General features: G+C 44.6%; 1 protein-coding gene across 1 annotated transcript in view; it reads right to left on the reverse strand.

Moving 5' to 3' along the window:
• Positions 1-22,960, reverse strand: part of WNT2B (Wnt family member 2B) — a 50,872-nt gene extending 27,912 nt beyond the window's left edge. Inside the window, exon 1 of the mRNA XM_020780613.3 lies at positions 22,329-22,960. Coding sequence (XP_020636272.3) covers positions 22,329-22,618 — 290 coding nt within the window. The 5' untranslated portion in view covers positions 22,619-22,960. The remainder of the gene's footprint in view (positions 1-22,328) is intronic.
• Positions 22,961-24,526: the final 1,566 nt, after the last annotated feature.

Consider the following 24,526-nt stretch of genomic DNA (forward strand, 5'->3'; position numbering starts at 1 on the left):
CATGAAACTTGGTTAAAAGCTGCAAAAGCCTAGAAAACTTGTGGCACCCCAAAATGGAAAATTCAGCTGAAAAGAAAAATAAATGACGTGCTGACATTAGCAACGTAAAACACTTGAAAGATTCAAAACTTAAAAATGCAAAAGTAAATGCCAGACTATGCAAAATATATGATCTAGAAAACAATTGTTGAAACTATGGAAGAATTAAAACAGTGGGTAACAGCTACAGCAAAGAAAATTGAAAGATACAATGGACACTTGAAACAATATAGAGAAAACACGTAATTTTGAAATAATCAGTGATTATTCTATACATCACTAGGAGAAAATGCAGAGCACAAGAAATTAGAACCTGTAAAGATAATGCTCTAAAATTTTGGAAAGAAATGTGGGAAAACCCAACTAGATATAACAAACACACCTCATGGATTAAAGACATGTCTAAAGAAACTCAATGAAAATGAATAGATAATATTGTAATAACTGAAATGATAAAGAGGCAAGTAAAGGCTGTGAAAATTTGGAATGCACCTGGTCCAGATGAGCTGCACAGATTTTGGTTAAAGCATCTGCTGTCCTCTGAAGATGTCGGCCACAGAGACTGGTGAAACGTTAGGAAGAACCACCTTCAGAACACGGCCAAGAAGCCCGAAAAACCCAGAACAACCATTAGATCCCGGCCGTGAAAGCCTTCGCGAATACATCTAACAAGTCTCCATCAACATATAGCCGTCAATGTACAATTTAATCACTTGCCTCAAAATTCTACAACTGAAGACTGGATGACAACCGGTTGCATATTTCTCATAATAAAAGATCATCAAAAGGACAATGAACCCAGTAATTATCAACCAATTACATGTCTTCCAACAAAGTTCAAGCTCCTCACAGGAGTACTTGCAAAATCAATATATAATTACTTAACTGAAAACTCCCTATACCCAACTGAACAGAAAGGGAACTTTAAAAATCAAGATGCACAAAAGATCAGCTGCTTATTGATAAAATGATACCGAAGAACAAAAAAACCCCAAAAACAAACCTTAACATGGCCTGGATAGACTATAAAAAGGCATTTGAACTCATTACCACACAGCTGGATTAACGCCTAAAAAATGTATGATTAGAAAAAACATTCAGCAGTTCCTCAAGAAAAATATGGAAAAATGGAAAACTGTCTTAATGGCCCATGGTGAAGAAATCAGGAAAGTTAGCATCAAAAGAGGAATATTTCGAAGGGAGGGGTTTTTCTTTGTCACCACTTCTGTTTAACATCTCACTAATCCCCATGTCAATAATTTTAAATAAAATTGGATTGGGCTACCATATTTCAGAACAAGCAGATAAAATCAATAATCTTTTATACATGGATGACCTAAAACTATATGCAAAAAGCTCCGCAGAGATAGAATCACTGCTAAACACAGTGTGAATATTTAGTGAAGCTATTCGAATGAAATTTGGAATGGAGAAATAGGAAGCTCTGTCTATATACCATGGCAAATTCCAAAAACTAGATGGAATAGAGTTTAAAAATGGCAATATTATAAAATCACTATCAAGGGATGAAAATTATAAATACCTTGGAATATTAGAAGCAGATCACATTCTGCACACAAAAATTAAAGAACCGACAGAAAGGGAATATATCAAAAGACTGCTGAAAATCTTAAAATCAAAATTTAATTGTGGAAATACAATCAAAGCCATAATTTGCTATAGGTATAATGCTCATTGACACCACAGAGCATGGATGGACCAGGGCATAAGATAGCAACCTTTGCTTCAGTTGAGTGTGATTGGCAAGCTTAGGAGATACTGGGCAAGTAATGAGATGTTAACTCACCTACCTCTACTTCCCACCTTACGGCATATGCTGCGATCTCACTTTGCTTTATAGGCATGTCAGTTCTGATAGCAATTTCTACTGGAAGAACTGATCACTATGATATCATTCCATTCCATATTTCTGCCACAGAGTGTGCAAGTAACTAGATACAAGTACTGTAATGTAATTATCTACAGCTAGTTACTTTGGAGGTAACAAGTAAGAAATAGTCACAAAGTTATGATAAAACTAACATGTTAGCTATAATGAGTACTTAAAATTTTAATTTTAGGTGTAACAAGAAATGTTTTTAATTATTTTCAAAAATTGCTTTGTAAAGAATTGAAAGGCATTTCTGGAAGGGTTTTTTTTGTGCCAAAAATTAATTCGCTTTTATGTCATCTACTACATTTTTGTAAGGTATCATTCCTCCTGAACTGAAGTGCAACAGATGAAACTCAGGTGACAGGCGTAGGGAAACCATGTACTGTTTACCCTATCAAAAAAGGATGATTAGTGCCAAAAGAAAGGGTAAGGACTCAATGGGGCATTTGCAGGTAAAAGTTGATGTTGGATATCTGTGGGCATTTGACATATCTCCATCTTCGTATATGAACAGGGACATGGAAAGGGATGTGAGGATTGGGACCAGAGTGCACAGGAAAGTAAGTGGGACACTTTCTCACCACGCTGTGGTGCTGATGAGAACTGTCCTGTTCCTGTAGCAAAAGAGGCAGAAGCTCTCTTTATTTGAATTGCCATATGGGGGAAAATGTTTCCCTGTCTGCATGTCCTAGTGTTGATTCTGATTCTTGACTCTTCCTGTCCCTCCCCTCCGTGGCCCCAATTATATGCTCATGGGCATATCATCTAGCATGTCATCTAGCTCATTAAGATCACCCTTTCAAAATACAGTACTTGCTTCCCTCCCACCTCCCCTCCACTTGCACTGCTTTGAATCTGTTTGGCACACTTCAGGTGGCTCCACATTAGAAAGGGCTGAAGACGTGGGCTTCTGTTACATGGTTTGCCTTTTTACACATTCCTCGTTTCACGAACGGACTTGCTATCAATGCACATTAAGCCACAGAATTGCCAAGGGTTAGCTCTCTCCAAGGCCCCTTCATACAAGCTGCTGCTGATTTAGCCCTCAAGAAAACAGAAGAAAACTGTCACATATCGCCTCCCAGTTGTTGTGTTTTTTCTTCCCTTGTAAGAATCTGTTGGCTCTTCTTCCAATAAACAAGGAGAATCCTAAATTGCCTCTTAGATAAACACCACAATCAGAGACAGCCACACTATTTACTCAGCAACATACGTTTCATTTTAAATCCCAACAAGCATGTATTCCTGGAGAGCGCATGTTCCCATGAGAGAAGGGGTAGCCAAAATTTTCGGTGATTCAGCCACTTGTTTTGCTTGTCAGTCAGTCCCCATTTAAGGGGTGATGGTGGTGACAAATTTCTTTTCTACTGATTGGCATAAAGCACATTTTGCCTAGTACGCCTGCTTGGAAATTTAACTGAATGTAAAACTCAGAGTGTGTCTAAACCAGTGGTTCCCAGCCTTGGGCTCTCAGATGTTCTTGGATTACAGTTCCCAGAAATCCTGGCCAGCACAGTACTGAAGGCTTTTGGGAGATTTAGTCCAAGAACATCTGGAGACGCAAGATTGGGAACTACTGGTCAAGATAATATACTACAGGACTTTGATGCCACTTTAACTCTCAAGCCTATATCCTACAGAATCATGGGACCTGTAGTAAATCTCACAATTATCTGCTGGAGAGCACTAGCATTGTAGCTCAGAATTAGGTCTAGGCAGTAATGCAGTTTGTTGAGGAACTCTAGAAATTTCTAAGCACCCAATCAAACTACGAATCCTGGGTTTCCATAGGATTTGAAGCTATGACACGTACAAAGTGGTACTGAATGGCGATGCAGATACAGTCAAAAAGCTGCAGATTTGTGGAAAGTGAGAAAAGATAATGACAACACATACTATCACCACCACCATCATCATCTTAGAACTGCAGAGCTGGAAGTGATGGATCATTGAGTCCAGCCTCTGTCAGGGAGATACAGTGGGGAAATAAACTCTCAAACCCTGGTTCCATAGCCAAATGTCTAAAGCACTGAGTTAATGGGAATAGCTTATTGACAATCAGAGCGTGCCACTTGTGCTTCTTACCATCATGGTTCATCCAAAAAATGTCATGGGATTTCTTTTTTGCCCCAATGTATCACATTGGCCAGAACAACAACAAAAGGGGGACTCCAGTGGCAAAATGCAATAGATTTATTGGCACAGTGTTGCCTCGTTTTTTTGTCTTTTTTTTAAACTGTGCATGCCACATGTTTGCAACTTGTGAAATTGTTTACAACTCTTCAAGTGGCCCAACAAGTTGAATCAGGAGGATACGGAACCAGAATGTAATGTAGGAAACAGGGGGCCTTTCAGGTACCCTCCCACCATACGTCAGCCTAACATAGTTGCATAACAGCTCAAAAGAGTGGTCCAACATTGCCAACAGAAGACATTTTGCTGCCTATAGCAGAGCCCAACCCACATTTCCAGGGTCAATGCTTTACAAATGATCATAGAGTCATAGAACTGTTGAGCTAAAGGTACCTCAAAGATCACTGAATCCAACCCTGTGCCAAAGCAGGAAATCCACAGCTAAAGGATCCTGACACATGGCCATCTAACCTCTCTTAGATTTGTTGAAGTTTTATTTAAAGATCTACAATGAAAAAGAGTCTGCCGTGCTTCAAGGCAGTCCATTCTACTATTGAAGTGGTGATTTTATTTTCTTCCTAATATCCCGGCAAAATTTCCTTCATCAATTTGAATTCATTACTTTAGGTTCTACCCTCTGGAAACAAGAAAACAGTCTTGCTCCATCTTCCACATATTTGAAGATGGCTGTCATACTGGTTCTCAATCTTCTTTTCTCCAGTCTAAACATACCCATCTCTGTCAATTGTCCCAGGGCTTGGTTTCCGGATCCATACACATTACCCTCATCTATGTCTATCTCCTGAAGCAGATACAGTGGACCCTCAATTTACAGACGGCTCCACTTACAGACTTTTCGAGTTACAGACTTCTCTGGCCGCAAAATTTAGGTTTGACTTGCAGCCGGAGAATCGACCTACAGACCGGGGGAAAAAAACCCCAAAATGGAACAAAAAGGGCCGGTTATGGATTAATCAGTTTTTAATGCATTGTAGGTCAATGGAGCCTTGACCTACAGACATTTCGACCTGCAGCCACCATTCCAATATGGATTAATTCCATAAGTCAAGGGTCCACTTTAAATTCACCTTGGACCATGGTATGGCAAGCCTCAAACAAAGATTAAGAAGAATGCTGTGTATGATTATGAACAAGGAGAATCTTGAAGCAGAAACCACATCACCGTAATGATAAGAGCATTTTTGACACCGAAACCAGATGCCTAGGCATAGGATAGGCTTTCCCAATCCCATTTTAGAGATCTGCAAGCAGAATATGGTCAATCCTCCATTGTCAATGTTCTAGGTCTTGGTTTTCTACACTAAACATAATGATTGCTCACCTTCTTTAACTCTTAGGATTCTGTGCTTACATGCATAACATGCATTTTCTTCTAGCTATCATTATAAATTACAAAGACCCCCTGTTCCCTATTTGTTCCATGAATTTACACCGATCTCACTTCCAGTCCTTATTCAAGCTGTCCTCTTTATGCAGGACTCTCACAGAAAGAGAGACAGAGAGAAGCTGCTGTACACAGGAACACTGTACGCTAGTTCATTTGGTTTCTAAAATGTGATGTTGCTGGAGTGATATGAGGCAAAGCCACTGGGAAATGGGTCCAAACTGTAGTAAATCACTCATCCCCCAGTTTAGGACTGGAGACCCTTCTTTCTGCATTGTAAATGGTATGTGCAACATATTATCAAAAAAGAGCCCCAGAAGGCGATTAAGTTCAAAATTTCTGAATAACTTCACTGGCTACTACATTCTATAGTAGATGCTATCCCAAAAAGCACATGGGCAGTGGATATAAAAAAGAATTGGTAGTATTTAGGAAGGAGAAGAAGGACACAGAGGTAGATGTGCCTGCATAGGAAAACAGTATTCAAGAAAAAGCCTGTGGCGTCACTCTTTGAGTTTCATGTATCCCAAGTTTATACAACAGTAAAAACAAGCTTCCACCCATGATACAGTTCTGATATTCAAAACCGCTGCATGAACTACATTCATAGAACACATGTTCTGATGTGTTTGCTGGCACTGACCTGAGACCCCACTCAATAGCAGCAAGGAATAGTTCAGCACACAAGCAAAGTGCCTCTTCTACACAGTATCGCCTCAACCAGATTGCTAGGTGCTCGCAGACTGACATTCTATTAGCTTCATCTCTGACAGTTCATGGGTTGGTAATCTCATAACAGAAAGAGGCAGTTGCCAGGAAGCTCTGTAAAAAAAATACCCATGTAATTAGGCGGGGGGGGGGGAGAAGAATGGTTGACACCAGGGTAAGTCAGAAATGGCTACAGGGAGCTAAGTCTTTAAAAACTTGTGACATCTAATTGTTATGTGGCATTCACCATCTTATCTTTACAAAGTATCATGATCACGTACATTTGTGAATTTATTAGCTCTTGTAATTAGCTTTATGTAACATACTGAAAGCTGAGAAAGTTTCACAAGAACAACTGCTTACCTATACTCCATTAAAATCAAAATGCAATGACTTTGAAAAGAAAGGTGATTAAGTCAAAATGTATCCCCCTTGATTGTTATGACCTCTCAAGCATGATGGATAGCAATTTAGATGGGTGGAGGTTACTATGCTGAAGAGAGATTTCTTGTTATGGCTATCAAGTAACATCTAATTTACGCTGACCCTGTGAACAGATGACATCCAGAAGGTCTCCTCTCTCTCTCTCTCTCTCTCTCTCTCTCTCTCTCTCTCTCTCTCTCTCTCTCTCTGTGTGTGTGTGTGTGTGTCATCATATTATTGTTGACATACAAAATATTCAGAGGTGGCTTATCAAAACTTTGGCGTTAACTTGAGGATCATTGCCATGGTCTATGAGAGATCCTCTTCCAGTATTGCGTTCCACTACTGCTGCTGCCCTGTAGCTGCCATTCAAGAATTTCTCCATCCCCAGAAGAACTGGCAATATCAGTTTTCTTCTTCTGATGGAAACAATTAATTCCTGAAGAGGCTAGATGCCTGTGTCTCAGCTTTGACCATTCTATCTCGGATGACCCTGTTGGGAGTCTAGAGTAAAAATGGGAATCTAGTTTCCCAACAAGAAAGCTCTTGGCTTTCTGTAAACTCTCATCATGTTTCCAGAAAGCCATTCAGAAGGACCATCATCTGGTCCTTAGCAGATCTGAAAATTAGGTAAATATCATCTCAGATGAACAACAACACATGATATATTACACCGTGTCATGATCTATTTTGCAAAAATAAAGCCAAAATGGAGAAGCCATGTGTGAAAAATGAAGTGCGTCTTTACTGCTTCCATAGGAATTGAGAGGCTAAGTAGCAGCCAGGCGCTGCTAATCAAATGAGTAATTGATCATCTGCAAGTGTGACTACCTCTATAAAAGTTGAAGTTTTAGCAGTTTGCTTGTCTGGAGCATTCAGGTGTGTGTTAACAAAAGTGCCAAGGAGCAAACACATCAGCAAAGCTCATAGAGAAGCAATTGTTGCTGTCCATCAATCTGGGAAGTGTTCTGAGGCCATTTCCAAACCATTTAAAGTCGATCATTCTACAGTGAGGATGATTATTCATAAATGGAAAACATTCAAGACAGTTGCCAATCTTCCCAGAAGTGGGTGTCGAAGCAAATTTACTGCAAGGTCAGACCGTGCAATGCTCAGAGAAATTGCCAAAAAACCAAGAGTCGCATCTCCAACTCTACAGGCCTCAGTTAGGATGTTAAATAGTAAAGTTCATGACAGTACAATTAGAAAAATAAAATCATTTTGTAAAATAAATCATGGCACAGTGTAATATGCCATGTGTTGTTATTCATCTGAAGTTGTATTTACCTGATTTTCAGACCTGCTAAGGACCAGATGATTTTTATTATGTCCTAATACATAAAACCACACAATTCAAAGAGGCAGTACTTTCTTTTTCACATGACTGTATATATATTCAGTTGCTCCATCCACTGATCAGGAAATGGTAGCATGTTAGCTTGACTGTGGCAAAGTCCAGGCAGCTGTTTGGGTCACTCAGCTATCAGTTGCTGCTGATGGGGCTCTGAGCAGAGGAACAGCTTGGTGCATTTTGTGCTCTGCAGGAGACCCAGCTAAATGTTTCTGGCTTCAAAATGTCCAAAATGTATATATGTGTTTCTAAAAATCTCATGTCAGCCACCAGTATCAAATTTTCATTGGTCTGCAAAGCAACTTGGAATGCAAAATGTTGCACAAAGGGAAGTATTTCTTTTAAAAAGAAAGGAAGAAAGAAATATTATTATTATAAACTCTTACTATTTTGTTAAGCCCTGCTGGAAATGAGCCCATCTCGGCCTGCTAAAATAGTTGACAGGGTGGAATGATTAACAGCCCTAATTTCCTCACATACAGTCACAGTTCTGAATTGACACTGCTAGTCACACACAGCACCTTCTCATCCTAGTTTAATTGCAGTGGTTTTTAATTCCCCCACCCACCCACCTCATTCTATAGCAATTTGAACCATATTTTGGACATTCCCCCATCAGCTTGTTACTGGACTCTCTGAAGCCAAGCTTCAGTTGTATATATTCTGCTAATAATGCACATGGCAAGAAGGTCCTTATTGTTGGGTATCTGATTATTTCTAGGAAAGACGTATTGCATTTTCAGCTTTTCCTGTAAACCACAGACAGGGCCATCTCAAAATATTTTGCTACCTGGAGCAAAGGGTAAAATGCCACAGCTCTACCCTTCAACAATCATAAACCACCCTGAATACAGCTGAATCTTATTTTAACTTTGGCAAAGGGGTAACATAATCTACAGTATCTGAGGACAGCCAGAGATAGAAAAAGTACATTTTTGAAAGAACTATAGCTCTCCGCATAGACAGCCAGTGTTTCCACTAGTCTAGAAAAGGACATTTCTCCATCTCTGCCTATCCTAAGATGCTACGGATGGTGCTGTTCCACAGCCTGTGTTGGAGTAAGATCCAGCTGTTAGTCATTATAGTTTCTGAAGTACAAAATAGTTGGGTGACAATGAACATATCTATGGAAAAAGCACAAGGAAGCACATAGTATACCCATTTGTTGTATTGGTATACTATGTATATACTTACAATGACAATAAATTGATTTGATTTGAAGGAAAAGAATAGAGAGAAACCAAACTCCTTTCCTGCACATATGGATTCAAATCACATCCTCTTTGGTGACATAAAAGCAGTCAACTAAGACAGTGGACCTGAATGGAACTCAAACGTTTCACTAAAAAAATGCATTTGTCATCTTTGCATAATTCCTTTCTGCTCATGACATTATCAATTATGAGAGAATGTAAGATTTGTGCCTTAAAAATCTGGAGACTTTTCAAGAGATTATCCACATCTATTACGGTACAAGGCTTGAAAGGTTGTAGCAAGCACCTTTGATTACAGCCAGAAGTGAACCAGATCAAGAGATACTCTGCCTAACCTCACAGACACGCATTTTGTCTTTTCCATGCCTTTCCATGGCATGGGCTTAATGAAAGAACAAATCATGCAGCAAACTGGCCAGATGTAGTCCCTGGCACCTTCACATAAAAGGATCCAATAGGAGGTGAGCAGAAAGACTGGTCCCTTGGACATATCCTTTCTGAACAGAGAAGGCCTGAATCTGTATAAAGCAGCATAATGTATAGTAGTTCAACAGCACAGTGCAATTCAACCAATTGTCTACTAGTGATTGAGTAGTCTTCTTTTTACAAAGGATTCAAAGAAAGTTAAGTGTACAGTTTTTGTGGTTGTGCCAGTTTTACTTCCACCCTTGACTACTACTGTCAGTCCTGGAGCTGGCAACATAAAAATTACAATGCATTGTGTATCTATCTTTAAACACAGTTCAGAAGCTACAAGTGACTCACTACTTGTACATTTCTACTACCTGTGTTAGCTTCCTTTCTCTTTCCAACTGCAGTTTAAAACCTTGAGCATTCTTAAGATATTATCAATAGCTATTTGACTCCTCCCTTGCAACCAGCCCGTTCATCTAGTCACCCTTAAACAGCAATATCTGCACTTGTTAGCAACATTTTTGTAGTCTGAATTTTGATTTCAAACTGTTAGCTTCATATATTTCACTTCCAACCTTTCTAAGCATAATAAAGTTTCATGCGATCAGCTGATTTGCTCATGCTTTGCTTATGTAGCTTAGAGAAAAGCCTGTGCATCACACTTGTGATCCTTGCATTTAACTTAATAGACCTTCAGATTAAATCTGAACCCCACTGATTCTACTGCAAAGCCAAACTAGAAATTCCATTTTGAACACTCTAATATATCACATTCTCAAGATGAAGACTTATGAAAGTGGTTGCAAGTAAGCAAAATGTGCTGCTTATATACCGTTCCATAGTGCTTATCTGGGTGGTTTACAATTTAATTATGCAGGCTAAACATTTCCACCTATATTCTACTTATCAGTCTCAGAAGAATGAAAGGGTAAGTCAATCTCAAGCTGGCTACCTGAGCCAAGGATCAAATGTAGGTCGTGAGCAGAGTCTTCACTGCACTACTGCAGTTTAACCACAGCGCCGCACAGCTCCTTAGAACTAAGGAAGGTAGAAATCTGCTCTTCTGAATTGCTCTGCTTAGCCTGTTCTGCCAGGTTTTTTATTCCAATAACAGTCTCATCTTTTGCTGAAAGCATAATGTAAATATCCCATACTGCTCCCCTTCCCCTTTCTGGAAGTGGGCTGTAATTGGGCAGATTTAAATGACTAATCTTTGAACTATATACAGAGAGAACTTCATCTCCAACAGTGCAACTCTAACTGAAAAATGTGCCAGCTGCATTGGGTTATAATTAGGCACAAGCCTTACCGGCTGGCAAAAATTCCCTTTCTTTGGCAGAACTTTTTTGTTCTGTCTGATCATGGAGTTCCCTCAATAGAGCTGCTTTGATGGTTAGTGCAACCCCAGTTGATCAAGAGGACCAGTTAAGCCACCACCTGCAATTTTCACTGGCATATTTTTGACAGGGGTAATGGCGGTTAGGATTGTACTGCTAAACCAAAAACTCAGGCAGTGAGTTCAAGACATTTTCAGCAGCTTCCCAAACTCTGAAAATAAACATTGAAGAAGAAAAGGGGCATCAAAGGAAATGCATCAATAGAGATCAGAAGGCACAGCAAAATAAAGGCATGAGGTCCATAAAGCATGGCAATTGTGATGGTGGTGAAGAATGGTATAGGGCTTTTGATCCTTATAATGGAAGTAAAACTTATTATACAGCATGTCCCCCTCCACTTCAAATTGGGGAGAAAGGCTGAGGGTGAAAGAAAGTGGCACTGTTAATGCCAGTAGTATAAGGGGCCACCTCCTGGGGTTTTGGCAGAGGTAACACCTGAGCTGAGGACTTTTTGGTCTTTTAGCTCATTTTATCCTTTATAGAAGGATAGTGGGATAAAAAGGATGGGGTGGTGGAGGAAAAATAGCCACAAAAGAGGAAAGGAAAAAAAAGTTGGAAGAAGACCCAGATGGGAACCTTTTCATGGAGAAATTGTTGTCAATATTGTAAATGATACACACACTGTAAATGCCATTTCTTGTGTGTTCTGATGCCAGATGGGGCAATAGATACTGTAAGGCACCGTAGTTTTAGGGTTAGCATATGAATCAGCAATGTACATGGAAATCGGTTCACACAAGGTGGGGTAATGTGTTTGTATTCCTGTTTGCTTGAGGTGTTACTGACTCACAAACACATCTTCTTCTGGGTGGTGTATTTATAGGCAGTTTTAGCTTTAAAATGGACTCCCATTCCAGAACTGCACACTCCTCTCTCAGCAATGTATAAACTCTACTTAGATATTTACACCAAGCTTGTTTATTGCACAGATTATATTTGCAAGCCACAAAACTCTAATCTTCTCCAAATACCTCTGAAACAAGGCTTGGGGCCAAGCCTTTGGGCTGGATCTTGAAAAAAAAAACTCTTCCATGCCTTAAACATTAAACATTGCTTCCCAACATAATGCTGGACCTTTCTTTTGGCTAGTAGTACTGACTCCTCTTAACTATAGTGGTTATAAGGGACAACCAGGAAATATTCCTTGGCCAGCATACCCAGCCTTCCTACTATAGATGAAAATCTACCAGAAGTAGAGATGCTAGGAAAATGAATAGACTTAGATTGCATTAGATGATTCAGAACCTACCATGTGCAGAGCAGGTGTTGTACCAGTGGTGTTGTACCAGTGAGCTGTGATCCTGCCCCCCAGCAATGCTTTTAACCTATAAAGCCCTGAACTATTTGCGTCCAAGCTATCTAAAAGACTTTATCTCCCCATATGAGTTAGCCCAGGTATAAGATCATCAAGCCTTTCTTTCCATCCCTCCAGCCTCACAGCTGTGTCTGATGGAGACATGGGAGAGGCTCTTCTCTATAGTTGCTCTCAGACTCTGGAACTCCCTCCCACTGGAGGCCAGACTGGCCTCATCTTTACTGTCCATCTGCAACCAGGCAAAGCCCTTTCTCTTCAGGCAGCCTTTTCTTTTACTTGGCTGGTTGACCAAGGGGATTTTTTAAAGGGATTATTTTATTCTCTTGTTTTACTTGTGTTTTTAATATTGTTCTTATTTGCAAGCTTTTAATATGATATCTGTTTAATGCTTTTTAAATAGCGTAATAATTTATGATTTAGCTTTTAACTTTCTTTTTTAATGCCATAAGCAGCCTTGGATCCATTAGGAGAAAAGTAGCATATAAATATTTTAAACAAAATAAATAAAATAAATGCTTTAATGATGGGTTATATAGGCTTCCAAAGAGATCAAGAGTTTCTCCCTATAGTCCCCAATATCTTTCTTTAGTACACATACACAGAGAGACACTGGAGTCTGGGATGGCTGCCATCCCAACTTCTTCCCCTTTCAGGCATAAATATATTTTGGTAGAATCATGGACTTCACATTGGTAGAGCAACTAAAATTTATTTTTATTATTTTGCCACCAAGACTGCAGAGCAACCCTGTACCAACTTACCTGGAATAAAGTTCCACTGAACTTCCTGGGGACTTGTTCCTGAGCAGGTAAATCTGAGACTATGTTGCAGAACTTGTATTTTGGTCTTCCATTAGAAGGAATCTTCAGCTTGAAGGATTCCATTTAGGAGACCAGATTTAAATCCATCAGGATTTGCTAGGGCTTATAAATGAACTCTGTATGGGATTGCCTCCTCTGTTGGTTCAGTATTAAAAAGGTTGTGATGTCCGAAAGACAAAACCTCAATACCAAATGAGCATTTCCCCATCTAGTGCTGGTGCAGCCAGCTTAAGGAAACCATCTGCCACAAGTTTTTTTAAGAGAAACATTTTATTTTAACTGAGCTTCTGTTGTACTGTAAATAACATTTATTTAGAATTACAATTCTTTAGGAAAAAAATAGAGATTTGTTTGCAAACAGCAAGAGTTCCAGCAATTCTTGGGGGAGGCTGTGAAGCAATCTGCAATGTCCCTGATGTCACTAAAAAATTAATAACTGGCTGCTGTTTAGACGAAGCATTTGATTGATATCTCCTTTTCACGCACAGACGGAGTTGAACTGACCTGGTGCTTTGCCGGACTCTGCGTCAGAGTGCTAAGAGGAAAAAAATGGAAAGCATTTCCTCTAGCCAGAGTTATGGCAATCAATGATCCGTCCAAGAATTTGGCAACTGTCTGGAATCTAACAGTGTATCACCTGTGCTCCGATATCAGAGAAAACAAGCTGCCGTTTGATTTATACACCTAAAACTGGGCCAGCATTTTGCTACTAGAAGCAAAAGACAGAATAGAAGTCACCCTTGTCATGTATCAAAGCTTATAGGGCATGGCTCCCACACCTCTAAAGCCCAGCACCTCTCTGCTGCTTCCTTGCCATTCAGCATCCATCACTTGCCTAATGATAGGGCTGGCCTTAAATAAATGATTTTTGCCTAATGGTAGAGTTGACTGTTTGGGAGGAGGATAGAAGAATGTGGAGGAACACCCAAGATTGAGTCAGGGAAGGCTAGATCAGTTCCACACTGTGTCTGCCTGTTCTGTCTATATTAGGCAAAAACAGAAGAAAAATAAAAAATAAAGAAGGCCAAAAAAAGTTGTGGCACCTTACGGACTAACTGTTGTGTTTTAATAAGAACGTTTGTAGACAAGTCCATTTCCTCAGACTACCTCTCACTCTTATGTCTAGTGCAGACTTACATGTCCACCTCTTCTAAAACTGCCTGTTCTGTGTTTCCTTCTGCAGGGAGGGCAGCAGCTGAAGGTGGCTATAGGCACCTGGGGCTGGTGGGCATGTGCTCTCCCAAGAGCAAATATCGAGGGGCAACTTCATACCCTCCCAGCAGCAAATTCTTGTGCAGGCCAAGAGTGGTGCCGCAGGTCAACGCCCCAGCTCTCCTGCCCTAGTTATCACTTTGTTCAGGCAAACATGATATATGTTTTCTGGTGTTATAAGACAGTAAAAACAAATACAAGAGAAGAGGAGCCCACTAGCCCCTCCCCCTTGTCTCTTTTCTCATATAAAGAACAACGATCTGAAGAAGAGTGACATCCTTCTGTGGCGGGGGGGGAACGCTCCGTGCCATATACAACTCTGGGAAGTCAGCATTTCAGACCTCACAGATGGCCTCTGTGCACAAAGGAGGCCCTCCTCATTATTAGACTATGTGCCCTTGGCATACCAGCATGTGCCCCTTTCCCCATGTTGATGATCACTGTTTTTATTCATTATTTTTAATAAATCTTGCATCGTACCAGGTAACAAAGAGAAAACATAAAGCATCCAGGCTAAATGTCTGTGAAGGACAATACCAGTGGTGCATTTCACAGGCTTTTAAAGCCAAATTTGAATTTCAGAAGAGGAATAGATTCCATTGTTTCTATGGGCTACTTGGGAACCAGATATAGAACTATGGAACAGAGTAACTCAGCATGTATTTATTTAGCTTAGGAATCTGTTTTCAGGACAAAATTCATTTTACACTTTTACTGATAAACCCATTGCTTTTCCCCCCGGCCATTTTTCACTTGAGTAGCCTGACAAAAGAAGAAACCTTTCCCACTAGTTATTGTGAAACAATCTGGAATCAGAAACTCTTATTGATTCATTTCAGATCATCCAGTGATCTACTCATACCTGTGGATCCCAATATAATTTATGCCAACCCAATCTCATGCATGCAAAGCCTATCTTCAGTCTGACCAGGTTAAATTAACTGTTCCTCACACCAAGGAACCTTCTGATGAAGGTTCTGAAGCTTGAACAGAGCATTCTTGAAATTATCAACGAACACGTTCCCCACAGTTCTAGAAAGAAAGTCATGGAAGTTAGACAGACAGTACTACAAAGCTGGTCTGCAACACAGCTACATATACTCCAAGGGAAGCTGCTGTATGCCTAAAGCATTCCAAAAATAAAAGCAAAAACAAAGGTAGTGTGTTAGACGAATTCATTTCAGTGTGAGATTCATGGACAGCAACCCACAAAATGCAAGCTCACATTGAAATATTGTGTCAGTCTTGTTGCCATAAAATGATTTTGTTGTTGCTGCTGCTGAAACAGGCTATCGTGACTAACCCTCGGGAAACGAAAGCCTTCTGTTACTCATAACATGTGTCTCCTTTTTTCTTCTAGCACATTCAGTAACTTGAAAGCATCTCATTGATTCCACAAAATTACTCTGATGGGGTATTAAACTGCCACCTAGAAATGGTTTAATTTCATTGTTGCCCTAAAATGGAAGTTGATATGCATCAACTTGAAGGGTGCTTTAACCAAATGCTCCTGAAACCTTTTAGAGCAAGGATGGTTTGAGTTTGGGCGTGTGGACTCTACTGCTGTTGTCACTAGAACACCGAGGCTGATGAGTCAGAGGCAGATGCGAAAGAGTGTGCCCACAAACATACATAATGTGTGCCTGCAGTCAACTAGGTACTGCAACCCATGAGTCATCTGCTGTTTATACAAATAGGCATCTACATCTGAATTACTGTAGACCAGGGGTTCTAACTCACAACTCCCTGTGTGGCCAGCTCAAAGCAAAGGCATACTTTTTATATTTCACCATTACAGACGAAGAACAAGGAGGTCAAGAGAAAAGCAAATAGCACAAGGTGAGCCAAGAGAGGCTGTAAAAACATAAGAACAAGTTTCATTTGGGAGGCAGAAACTCTTGCTGATCTACAGCAAATAATCCAGAGATCTACTGGCTGTGTGGATCCTGATTTATCCTTCGGTTTTTTGATTGCAGTCTTCTCTACCCATCAACTAGGGAATAAGCCTCACTGGATTCAAAGGATCTCACTTTTGAACGCATCTTCTTGAGCTGCCAGCCACCAGTTGCCCGCACCCCGCACCTCCCACCCTGCCCGGAGTTGATTCACATTTTTTAAAAAACGTCTAAGTAAGGGTCAGAATTCATTTTGAAGTCTTGACAAAAACACACCGAACGAGTTCGCTGTGGCTCAGGAGACAAATCGGAAGTGCGTTCTAAGCGAACCAGCCCTGCTGCTGAGGTAAAACGGTCCCATCTACCCAGGAAGAGAAGTGAGAAGAGGTGCGGAACTGCACGTTTTTAAAGGACTATGTTTTAATAATAATAATAATAATAATAATAATAATAATAATAATAATAATAATAATAATAATAATAATAATAATAATAATGATGATGATGATGATGATGATGATGATGATGATGATGATGATGATGATGATGATGATGATGATGCTGCTGCTGCTGCTGCTGCTGCTGCTGCTGCTGCTGCTGCTGCTGCTAACGGGAACCGGGGACGAGGAGGAATGGATCGCCTCATATTCCCCAGCTGGTATTTTTCAGCCAGACGGAAAGATCGGGAGAGCTTTACTTTCCTGTAAGATCGCTTTCCTCTCTGGGATTTTAGGGAGGAGAGCGATCCTGATGCTGTTTGCTCCCACCCGGTTCCTGCGAGGTTCGCGGCAGCTTTGGGAGCCCTCTCCTGAGTCCGATCTCTGAGGCAATTCAGGCCAGTGTTGTCGCTACGGGGTGGCAGCGGCTTTCTTGGTGAGGGTCCACTCACCTTGACCCGGTACTTCTGAGGCTCTAACCTCCCCCCCCCCCAACCCGGATGTTCTGCAGGCAACACCTGTGCTTCATCCTTTAACGACACAGCCTCACCATTTGGTTAAACGCCCCTGGTAGGTAGATCCCCCTGGGTCCACGCAGGCGGAAGGCGATCTTGTAGCTCCTGACCTGCGGACGAGACGAGAGGACAAAGTGGCAGGGGGACCTCTCCCGAGTCACAAGCCCGAGGAGGAGGACATCCGCGGTGCTGCCGCTATCCGGAGAGGTTGCCACAGGGGCCACCACCGGCCGTGCCATGGCGCTCGCATGACCACCAGCCCTTGCCGTTTGTCTCTGTCGCTTCGGAAACAGCGAGCGACCCATTTAGCGTGGCGTAAATTTCCCACGTCTGCGAAAAGGATGCCTCTCTTCCGGTTTCACGCCCTGTAAAACCAGAGTGGCTCCGATCCGATTGCAAAGTTGGGCAGGGGCGCTGGATCTTTTGTCGTTTAAGACGACGCACCACCGCCCCGAAACAAAAACGGGGGCGATTTGCAGCCCGGTCTAAGAAGCGATCCTCACGGCGTTTCAGGGAAGCGTGTAACAGCGAGGTGGTGCGCAGAGCATTGGGCTAGGACGCAGGAGACCTGGATTCCAATCCTCCCTCTGCCCTTAAAACTTATCGAGAGCTGGCTATGGTAAGCCATTCTCTGAATATTTCACCTACGTCGAGAACCCCCTTAGGGTTCCTGTAAGTCAGAAGCTACTTGGTGCATAACAAGAAGAGCCTTACTCAGAAACATCCAATAGAATTCGCTAGGTCTCCTCTTCAGGTAGGTGGGCTACAGTATTGGAACTTTACTCGGAGGGAGAGGCCTTCTCCTCCTCAGACCAAGAGCCGCCTATATCTCTGGAGAAAAAATATCTAGAGCCTCTATCTTCGCCCTGTCAATTTTCAGTCCAATGAGGTGTGAATCGAACCCTTATGATACATACCTAATGACTTATCTCTCAAGCGGCCCACAGCAAATAAGCAACAAAATTGGAGGTCCTGTTTTACTATGAAACACGTGTCCCCTCTCCTAGAATGAAGGGGGGGGGAAGGGAAAATACATCGAGGGCCCATCTTGCCCAAACCTAAATCTCCCCCCCCCACCGCACCCTGTGAACAACCTTGCCTTCTTTAGTTTTTTAAATCAAGAAACGCCGGCTTAACACCGTTGATTATTCGGAATCTAAGTGTGAATTGTATCCAGATGGAAAAGGATAGAACACTAAGACAGGCTTCTAACATCAAGAAGCTTCTGTATAATTAAACAAAAGCATTGCCGGATAAAAAGATTAAATTATGAAATATTCTTGCGCGCAGCCCGAAAATAAATACCACTGAGTTCAGTGAGACTGCAAGGCTTACGACCTACAAAATCCTTATGGAACTCAGAGGAATTTACTTTTGAGTAAAGAATTACACGGTTACGCTTTTGTAGAGTTGTGCTGATGACTGCCGCTGAGTCAAATCGCAGATTTGGACGGCAGTTAAGTAAATGTTGCTGGCTGGGTAGCTCAGGGGTTTAGGAGTTCAATTCCCACCCTGTGCCTCCTAGGAGAACAGTCAGCCTGTGTAGCCTTGGGCAGGCGGCACAGTCTCAGAGCACCCCAAGAAGAAGGGAATGGAAAACCACTTTTGTGTATTCGGTACCCAGAAAAGCCTGGAAAGGGTCGCCGTAAGTCAAAAAACCGACTTGACAGCACATATTATTGTTATTATTAAGTAAATATTTCTACTCTGCCTTAAGATTTTAAAAAAAAAATCCTACTGTGCCACATGTTTAATATTTTAATCCCTACATATGTTCTAAAAGCTGCTATTCCAAGAAAGCAAACAGATTTTCCCCTCTTTAGTTTACACAGTACATCTTTCCATAAGTGACCCGTTCCCGTATCCTTGCATTGTCACCATAATTAGGGAATAAAGAACCACCCCTTCTTTTAGAAAAAATTTCACCATTTAGGACTAAAACACCCCTCTCATCTTAATTTCTGTCCACCGGAGTGCTCCTTGAATGTGTGAACTGTCTGCGTGGAAAAGAATCGCGTTTGGGATGATTCAGACGAAGCAATATGTCCTTGCAGCCTGCACGTATAAGCCAGGTTTTCGTTACTGGCAGCTGAATGAATATATAACCCCACTAAAAATCATTGGGTCGGAGAAGTAAACCGGGGAGGAGGGACCTCGTTAATCCCTGGCCGGTTCTCACATGCAGGAGATCACTCGACGTAGTAATGAGCAGGCACGTGTGCACCTGGTCTTCCGCAGATCTTTGTCGAACGCTGGAGTCCTCTGGTCTTGTTTTAGCGTCGCTTGTTGGTCGACCTCCCACGCGGAAATCATTACTTGATGATCACAAGCCGTGCTTCAAGTTCTCAATACTCTCCACGCAGACAGGTCTCCTCCCCCCCCCTTTTTTTTCTTCTTCTTCTAATCACTTGTGGAGCTTCACTCTCAGGAGCAGACAGACAGCTGTTCCCGTTTAAGGAGGAGCTCTTGTTTAAATCTCAAGTATGAACAATAAAAACAGTTTTAAATTAAAACGATTCTGTCATCAACAAGGCTAAAGCCATGTTTACGCCGGCCGCAGCAGTGCTAACAATAACAGGCTGGAGGCTTGGCTTGCGTCGTGGGATTCAGACCCACAAGCTGGAAGGAAGCCTTGCCCAGGCCGACGCGACCCGACGGGTGAGCCTCTGCCCCTCCTCGCGGAATGTCCTCCTCTCCCCTCCGTGCCCGAGACATTGGGGTGGTGGTGGGGAGGAGAGACCGGGGACCCGAGAAACTGGCCGGCGAAACGGCCCCAGGGCGCTCAGGAAGAGAGGAACTCCGAGCGCCGGCAGCGCCCGTCGGTGGACAGGGGCGCTGGGTTCGAGGCACATCAGCAGTCAGTGGGTGAAAAATGATGGCAATGGTGTTGCTTTGGGTCCTAGAATCACTGTCCTCTCTTTCTCTGTGTGTGTGAGTGTGTGTATTAGAGAGAGAGGGGGGGGAGACGTCAAGTCAATTTTGACTTACGGCGATCCTTTTCCGGGTTTCAGGGAATTTCCGAAGGTGTGTAAGAAATTACAGGAATGGTGTACCGTTCCCAGTCCGCAGTGAGTTTCTATGGTCCAGCAGGGATTTGAACTCAGGCCTCCTGAAACCGCCTTTCACACTCCGCCCACCAACTAATCCATACTTTGAGCGGGTGAAACAAGGCGATATTCAGCTTGCGTGCCAGCCTGCTTGCGGTCCTCTCCAGCTTCGGAAGCTAAACAACGCCAGGACTGATTAGAGCTGGGATGAGATGTGATCAGATCATGTTTAATAGGGTCATAGACCAATATCGAGATGAGATGAGAGACCACTCGAAATATCCAGGTAGGAAAAGAAAAGGATCCTCTCATAAACTCGGGAGAAGCTCTGATGGTTAGAGGATAATACCGGGCCAGATGCACCAAAGGTCCAACTCATTGGCATTAATCACTCCCAAATAGAGTAGACCCACTGAATCAATGGAATTTGCACTCACCAAATCTCCACCGATTCAATGGGCCTACTTCAGTTGCGATTTGCTCCTGGATTTAAGCCAAAGGCAAATTACTACGTTCTGATGTCCTCCCTGGCCGTTAAAGACGAAAACTTTACCTGCGGAAGATTTTACGGACGGGGAAGGAAAATAAATAACTAAATTTTAAAAAAAAGGGATGAGATTTTGAGACGATACTTCCTCACGGGGGTATGGAAAAGAAGATGCAGAGAACGATCGAGTGCATTAAACCAGATTAGGCGGCAAGAAATTATAGCCCAAGGCTATCGCTGGCGCCCAGTAACTCTGCCAGCACGTGCTTTGGGTTCTTACCCCTCATCCTTCCCCTTCCATCCCTCCGCTGTCTCTGGAAAGGGGATCACGAAGTTTCAAGTCATCAGAGACCTGTCTTATCGCACTGCGGGGAGAAAGAGGAAGCGACAGCTACTTCTCTACCGACCTGGTACATCAGAGACCGGGGGGGGGGGGGGGAAGGGGCGGCGGCTAATGGCTGGTCCGTGAGAACAAGCGGATGATGCTCTTGCCTTCTCTTTTCACCGAGCCGGGCTGCTCCGGCTCCCTGGGTTTCAGCAAAGCGCTCTTCGGACGAAGAAGAGCTGGCTGGGTTTGAAGGCTACAGCCCGATGCTGAGCGCCCGCGGAGCACACTCGGGGGGTCTTCCCGGAGTAAACGCGCTGAGGATCGGACCGCTCGCGTCCTGAGCTTGGGTTGGAACCGGCTTTACCGGTGTCTGCGTGTGTCGCTTGTTATTAAAGCATGGACTTCGGCATGCCAGAGTTGACAGAGGCGTTAGAGGGGGGATTATCTCCCTACCTGCCCTGTAATCACCTACTAGCCGATCTCGGTGTATGACGCGGCCGCTAGGTATTCTCTCTCTTTCTCTCTCTCTCTTTCTCTCTCTCTCTTTCTCTCTCTCTCTTTCTCTTTCTCTCTCTCTCTTTCTCTCTCTCTCTCTCTCTCTCAAACCCACCCCATCACTTCGCTAGCCTGATTCCCTTGACAGCCCCGCGCTCGTTAGCCTCCCTCCCAGGCCGGTTGGGCTCCACTGCCCCTCTTTATGGCCAGCTTTTTCCAGGAAGCCCACCTGGACTATCGAGCTGGGCTTTGGGGCATCTTTGCGGCCGCTCTTGGGTCGAGGAGGTCTAGTCGTGGGAAGAAAGAAAGACCTACGGACCGGGTCCAGCGCCGGGAACTGAACCCCCCCTCGAAAAAGGCAGCACCTCGCGAGAAGCCCGCCTCGTTCCCGGTTTATTCCCTCTCCCTTCTGGTGGCTTGAGCGGTGCCTGGCGAGGGTCCGCTGCCAGCTGTAACTCCTGCCTCCTTCGTGCCCGAGGTTAGCAGGACTTCGGCAAGAAAGCTGTTGCAGTTTAAAGCCTGCCGGCAAAAGCCGGGAAAAAACCCTGGACTCGCAAGCACCTTCCCCCAAACCAAGAAGGGCTGCCGCTTTCTCAGAGTCATCCGGCCCTTTGCACATGTTCAGAAGCGCCCTTCCCCTGTCCAGTCCCAATCTGGCCATCCCAAAGAGGGACCAGCCAGCCAACCGTTGCCCTGCCGAGAAGCTCCGCTGGGTGCCCGTCTTTGGCTGGACCGCGGCACTCCCCCTCCCTCCCACTGGCCCGCCTCTCCCCCCCCCCGCGCTTGACACGGACTCACCACCACGACGAGTCCACGCGCGGCGTGAGAGCCAGGAGCATCAGGAGCCAGGGCAGGCAGCAGCGGGCGGGGGCGACGGGGAGGCTCTCGGCCGCCCGTCGGGGGCTGCCCGCGGAAGCGGCGGCGGCGGCGGCAATCGGAGCGGCGCGGCTGGCCTCGCGGTTGGAGCCGACCATAATTCTCTCCCTCGGGAAGCCGGCCCAGCCCGGATCACCAGGAGCAGGCGGACCAGCGGGTGCCTTCCTCGGGCTGGACGGAGGCGACCTTGGCCCGAGCCAGAAGCCCACCATACCCCCGAGGGCGGCGGCTCTTTCGTGCTCCTCGCGAGCGCGGCGGCGGCGGGTCTGGCGTGGGGCAGGCGGCCAACTCAAACGGCGCTCACCTCCCCGAGGGCGGCGGGTCGCCGGCTGGGCTGCTGCCTCTCGGCTGCTGCTGCTGCTGCCGCCGGGCCGGGTCCCGCCCGCGATGGGCCGCGAGTGCTGCTGCTGCTGCCGCCGCCGCCGCCGGTCCTCTTCTTCTCCTGCTCGTCCTCCTTCGTCCTGCTCCCGCGGCCGGCCGTCGCCTGGGCTGGAAGGAGCGTCTCCCCAGCAGCCGCTCGGACGGACGGACGGGCATCGCTCTGCCGGGAAGGGGGATGATGAGCATGACACACTCGCTGGAAGGGTGGGCTTAGGGGCAGGCGGGTGGGGCGGCGGGCGGCGGGAGACTGACTGACACCTCCTGTGGACGCTCATTGGGCGAACCTCCCAGGCACGGAGACGAGACGGGGGCGGGGGTGGGAGTGGGGGTGGGCAGAACCGGGCCCAGCCGGGAGGTCGCGTCCCCCCCGCCCCGCTTTCTAGCTGGAAGCCTTCACCTTTTCCCGCCCAGGCACCACCTGCTGCCCAGAGCCGGGAAGATCAGAGCCAGCCAGCCGCCAGCGCTGAACTCTCTCCCCCCCTCCGTGGGTCCTACCCCCTCTCCCTGCTGGCGCATCAACTCTTGGGTGCTGCTGGTCCCTGTGGAGAAGTAGATCTCTTGAGCTCAGGCCTGGGGACCTGCTCCATACAAAGGTCCTCCTTTGCCCAAAGGACTTGTTAACATCCTTCAGAAGGGACGGAGGCCTCCCTCCCGCCTTTTATCTGCCTGCCCCCCCCCCCCAAATGTGGCCTCATCGGCTTAAGGAGCTTCTCTGTAGGCGCTGTGGAAGCTAAAGGTGACAACCTCAGGACAACACTGCCAGGCATGTTGTGGACAACACTGCCAGGGGTGTGTTCTGTATCTACACAGATACACACATAGGGGATCTCTGGTTGTCCTCCACTTTCCATACTGGATTTCTGAAGAAATCACCTGTTTCTGCCCAGGAGAAATCACTTGCTCTCCCCTATGCACTACCAAGGAACAATGGCCAGGTTTCTCATGGCATTTCTGTGAGAGCTGAAAACACATCTTATGAACAACTATCGAGATTTGGAAGGTGTAACCTCTGAGAGATCCACAACTGGAACACATTTTTTTCACCTGGCATACTTTATTCCACCCTGCTGTGCAGGACAAATGTGACATGTGAAGAGATTCCATCCCCCCCCCCCCCCGCAACCCAGAGATTGCCAGTAGAGGTTCATGGCTAAGTGAGATGTAGGACAGCCTCAAGATGTTTTGCTGATGGAAGCCTTTTTCATGCAATGTGCAGAAAGTCACTGGGGTGACAGGCAAATTTTGTTCAAACACTGGAAATGGGATAGAGTCCCCCCAAAAACAAATGGGGAGATATAAGACAGGTCTGGTATCATGTCGTCTAAGACAGTGGTTCTCAAACTGGGGTCGCCAGATATTCTTGGACTGCAACTCCCAGAAATCCTGGCCAGCACAGCAAGTGGTGAAGGCTTCTGGGAATTGTACCAAGAACATCTTGGGGACCCCAGTTTGAGAACCACTACCCTAAGAAAGGCTAGGTGTTTGGAAGGAGGTGGGCTGCATCTGTTCAGCATCTGTCACTTGAAGCTGCCTCTTTCCTCTGACCTAGGGGCAGCTTGTGGGTCAAGAAAGGGAGCCCATGACCCAAAATTTCAGGTCCACACTCTTCATTCTGGTTATGAGTCACATGTATTCTGACCACAGGGATTATGAGCCACTGGGCATAGGGAATCTCCTGTCCAGATCTACATGTTGCCTTCACTGATGATCACCTAATATCATTTGGAAGGTAGAGTGAA

The sequence above is a fragment of the Pogona vitticeps genome, chromosome 4 (genome assembly GCF_051106095.1).
Source record: "Pogona vitticeps strain Pit_001003342236 chromosome 4, PviZW2.1, whole genome shotgun sequence".
NCBI classification, from domain to species: Eukaryota; Metazoa; Chordata; class Lepidosauria; order Squamata; family Agamidae; genus Pogona; species Pogona vitticeps.